Source organism: Rhinopithecus bieti, unplaced genomic scaffold (assembly GCF_001698545.2).
Source record: "Rhinopithecus bieti isolate Rb0 unplaced genomic scaffold, ASM169854v2 scaffold_49936, whole genome shotgun sequence".
NCBI classification, from domain to species: domain Eukaryota; kingdom Metazoa; phylum Chordata; class Mammalia; order Primates; family Cercopithecidae; genus Rhinopithecus; species Rhinopithecus bieti.
Window position 1 is genome coordinate 526,032 of NW_016819733.1, and position 4,537 is coordinate 530,568.

The window sequence follows — 4,537 nt, forward strand, 5'->3', positions numbered from 1 at the left end:
GATACACAGTATTGTAGAATGGGTTAAGAAAGAATTCTGATTGACTTGCTGGCTGGCTTCCTATCTCATATTGGCCAAGTTGTTTCAGTTGTTATAGTCTGTTCTCAATTTTTATGCACTGCCTTTTTAAATGTTAGGATTACTTTTATTGACAAGTGAAAATTGTATAGTATATTTATGTTGTAGAGCATGCAGTTTTGATATATGCCTATAGTGTGGAATGACTAAATCAAGCTATTTAACATATGCATTACTTCATGTACTTATGAAATATACATAAAAACCATTATGCTATTGAGAAATAATCTTCCCTTTTCATTTCTTTTATTTTTTGTCTTTGGAGCCATGTGGAACAGATGATTTTAACTCCAGGTTTCAGAAAATTTAATAATGTAATACGTTTGTGGCACACAGGGGGAGTACAGATGCACAGGAGGCCGTAGGGTTAGGTAAAGGGGAGCACAAAAGTTGAAGATGAGGCACTGCCATCAATGCTGGGACTTCAGGCCAAGGGCAGGAGCTGAGGAGGACATTTTCTCAGGGAGGACATTTTCTGCAGTTGCTGAACCAGTAGCAACCAGGTCCTGAGAAAGCTCTCCCTTGTGGAAGAATAAGAGCCAAGGGGAAAGCTTTCCATCCTACAAAGCTGGGGTAGAAGGTTTTTCCTTGAATGTGGTCATCTGCACTTCAGCTCAGGAGTCCTGCAGAGACAGAAGAAAGTGTTGTTTTCAGACCTGGCTCTACTAACAGCTTCTTTTCCCCACTTTGAAGGACTCAGATGAGAGCACTGCAGGAAGAAGAAAAACAAGTTCCTAAGTCTCCCAAAGCCAATACTCCTGCAGAGCACAGACCTTTTCTAAGTGGAGAGGAGGAGTTTTGGTGTAAATTGCCTGATCAGGAATTTAGATCCAAAGTCTTTCCTACTATTTCTGTCCCATGGCTTATCACCTCCAGCATCATTCTAGGAAAACCAAATCTGTTTCTAAAAGAGGATTAAAAGGTATTACCTGTTGGTTGAAGTCCAGAGTGTCCTGGGAAAAAGAGAAAAAGATATACACTTAAAAGATATGGAAGCAAGTCTGTCCTCCAACACAATGTCCCAGCCCCAGATCTCCCACCTGAGATTTCTCTAACACCACAACCCACACCAACCAGGGCAGAGAGGAGCAGAAACAGACCATGTGACCCATGAAGCGTGACATGTCCATCACAGGATCCAGTGTAATCACTTTAGCCCTAGTGGCTCCTCCTTAATTTGCTCCAGGATCTCAAACCAAAGGACCCTTAACTAGTTAACCTTCCTCTTGCCTCTGCAGGCCACAAGCGAGTATGCTTTGACATAGTAACCATGCACTGATGATTTCTGGATTATCAGAACATTGGAGGTCATTTGTGGAAAGAAAGGCTTTATCCAGGGCCACTCATACACTGATAACTAACCTCAGCAAAGCCCTATTTCCTCCTCCAGAAAAGCCTGTGGAGAGACTTAGCTCCCAAAGGCTCCTCACCTTTCTGATTCCTGAAGTAGATGAACAGCCCAGCCCCAAGGAAGAGCAGGCCCAGCACAAAGCCCCCAACTCCACTCAGCATCTTGCTCTGTGCGGATTCAGACCGTGCTCCTGAGAGAGGAAGCCAGGTTTAGTGATTTTAATCCCAAATTGAACCTTTTTAATTGAGACCCTGCAATTCATAGCTTTGAAAATGGGGAAGAAGGCTGCTCTGTAAGAACTAAAATAACTAGCCATTTCTGGAGGAAAAAAAGGTTTTCAAATCACACTGAACAATTACAAGTTTCAGGAATCAAACTCATTCTAATATTACAGCTGTGATGTAAGGCATGACTTCAACATCTAATCAACAGAAAGCCTGAGACTCAATGAGGTTACATAGTTTGTCTAGAGTGACAGAGCTAATGAAAGGCAGAGCTGAGATTGGACTTCTCTCATGTCAGGAAGACCTCTACAGTTCTCCTCTTCTCAGATCGCAACAACCAACTCAGGTCAACAGCACCAGAAACAGTCTCAGACCCACAGGCAGGGCCTGGAGCTCTGGGAGAGCGGGTGACCCTGACCTGTGACATCATGGGGAGGTTCAAAACAGGGATGGCCTCTCCCTCCTGCCAGGAATGACTGCTTCCCCAGAGGATACAGGTGTTTCTAGAAACTATTACAGGGCTATCCCCAGTGACCTGTACTGATGGAGATGAGAACGTGGAGCAAATGAAAATAGGATGTGGGAGAGGAGAAACCTGACACTCAGGGATTAGCAAAGTTCACTTCCTGGTGGGTGAGAAATTTATGAAGTCAGAAAGCTGCTCACTCCATTCCACTGTGAGAGGGCTTGTCACGCTCGGGTGCTCCACTTGGCAGGTGTAAACCTCTCCACTCCGAGGAACTGTTTCCAGCATCACCAGGGTCTGGAAGGTCCAGTCTCCATTGTGGATCAGGCCTGTGGACACCACCCCAGCCTTCTCTTCCTGGCCATTCCGGAACCACCTGACTTCAATGCTGCCTGGATAGAAACCGTTCACAGAGCAGACCAGGAGGTTGTGGTGCTGCAGGGGCTGGGTCTTTGCAGGATACACAGTTACCTTAGGCTCAACTAGGAGAAAAAATTGTAGAGGGAATGAGTCAGGAAGACAGAGTAAATCTCCCTTTTTGGCTGCTTGTCTGATTCTCTGCAAACCCAGACTCTGGCCTTGACCAGGCCTCCAGCACAACTGGCCATGTGGCCTCACAGTGTCATCAGCCTGGAATTTAATCTTTATAGTGGGGGCCCATTAGATTTGAGAGATGTGAAAAATTGTGTTTGTTTATTCATCGCTTGAAATTGGGATGCATTGTCAAAGTGTTTACAAATCTTTGAAAGTACAGAGTGTAGTAATTAAAGCTGATTTCTGAACCAGGTTGCCTGGTTCAAATCCAAGGTCTGCCTTTTACTGGTTGATGCTGGAAGAGTTTTTCAATGCTTCTGTGTCTCAACTTTCTCACACACAATAGAAGATAATTATAGTGATTTACCTCTTGGGGTTATATGAAAATTAATGCACATAAAATATATAAAACAATGACTGAAGATAGCCTTCAGTTTATGAAGTCAGAAAGCTTCTCACTCCATTCCCCTGTAAGAGAGCTCGTTACACTTGGGTGCTCCACTTGACACCTATTTACCATCCTTGTAGAGCTTGAGAGAAAAATATGATTTAAAACAATGTGAAAAGACAAAGGGACTGAGTAGGGTACACGAGGAGACCCAGTATGAATGTTTAGGAATACTACTGCCACGCACTCACACCTTACAACACCACAGAAATTGTTCTGCCCCTGGGAAGACAGGACAGACAGAAATGGTTCTCCAGATCTTTAAGTTCCCAGGAAAGCATGAATCCTAAAGCAGAGAGAAGGATTAAGGAAAGTCATTTTAGTTTTGAAAGTTCTTATATTTACATTGAGCTGATCAATGCATCTCCCGTGCAAACAAGCATAACTATTATTATACTATCATTGTAAAATAATTTTTCTTTCCTGAATGACATTTGGATCAAGGCAGGGTCTGGGACTCATTACCTGGGGTGCTTATGCCCAGGAAAATCCCTAAGTCTAGCATACTCTCAATAACTACATTTTTTTTTAAGAAGGAAGGAGAAACCTGGAGACAAAAATACCACAAAATGGTAGATTTCAGATGGATTGTAAACCATTAATAAAAGTTTTGGAATATATTTTATTAAACAGAAATGTTCAAATTCTTAACACAGAAAAGAATTTTCAAAATCAACATACAAACCAAAAACTGGAGAAAATGTGGAATCAAACATCAATAAGGTGTTAATAATCTTCCAGTACAAAGAACCCACAAAATCACTGAGAAAAACACTAAGCCCTGGAGATAATAGAAAATAGATCATTGCCCATTACCTACCAAATACAATAGGGAATTCTTAGAGCAGTAATGATAATTGGCCAATAAGTAGGCCAAAATAATTCAAAAGAATTCCAAATAAAAAATAAATTAAAAATTAACCAGAAACATACATTTTCAACTTTTGGTGAGTGTCATAATAAAGGTCAACAAATCCCAGCACTTTGGGAGGCCGAGACGGGCGGATCACAAGGTCAGGAGATCGAGACCATCCTGGCTAACACGGTGAAACCGCGTCTCTACTAAAAAAATACAAAAAACTAGCCGGGCGAGGTGGCGGGCGCCTGTAGTCCCAGCTACTGGGGAGACTGAGGCAGGAGAATGGCGTAAACCCGGGAGGCGGAGCTTGAAGTGAGCTGAGATCCGGCCACTGCACTCCAGTCTCGGCGACAGAGCGAGACTCCGTCTCAAAAAAAAACAACAAAAAAAAAGCAAAAACAAAACGAAATAAATAAATAAATAAATAAATAAATAAATAAATAAAGGTCAACAAAGGGGAAAGTGAGGTGAGTTGTGTCACAACTATTACACATAAAAGAATAATATGTAACTACTAGCAAACCATTAGCATTATAATAAAATAGTAACTGTGTTAAAATTTTAATCCAAAAGTTAC

The 4,537-nt window shown here is 42.0% G+C and overlaps 1 protein-coding gene across 1 annotated transcript in view; it reads right to left on the bottom strand.

The window, feature by feature from the left end:
* Positions 1-309: 309 nt before the first annotated feature.
* Positions 310-4,537, bottom strand: part of LOC108519885 (HLA class II histocompatibility antigen, DR beta 5 chain) — a 14,122-nt gene continuing 9,894 nt past the window's right edge. The window contains exons 3-6 of the mRNA XM_017859158.1: positions 2,320-2,601; positions 1,509-1,619; positions 1,008-1,031; positions 310-701 (exon numbers count right to left, since the gene is read on the bottom strand). Of these exons, the coding sequence (XP_017714647.1) occupies positions 688-701; positions 1,008-1,031; positions 1,509-1,619; positions 2,320-2,601 (431 nt within the window). The 3' untranslated portion in view covers positions 310-687. The remainder of the gene's footprint in view (positions 702-1,007; positions 1,032-1,508; positions 1,620-2,319; positions 2,602-4,537) is intronic.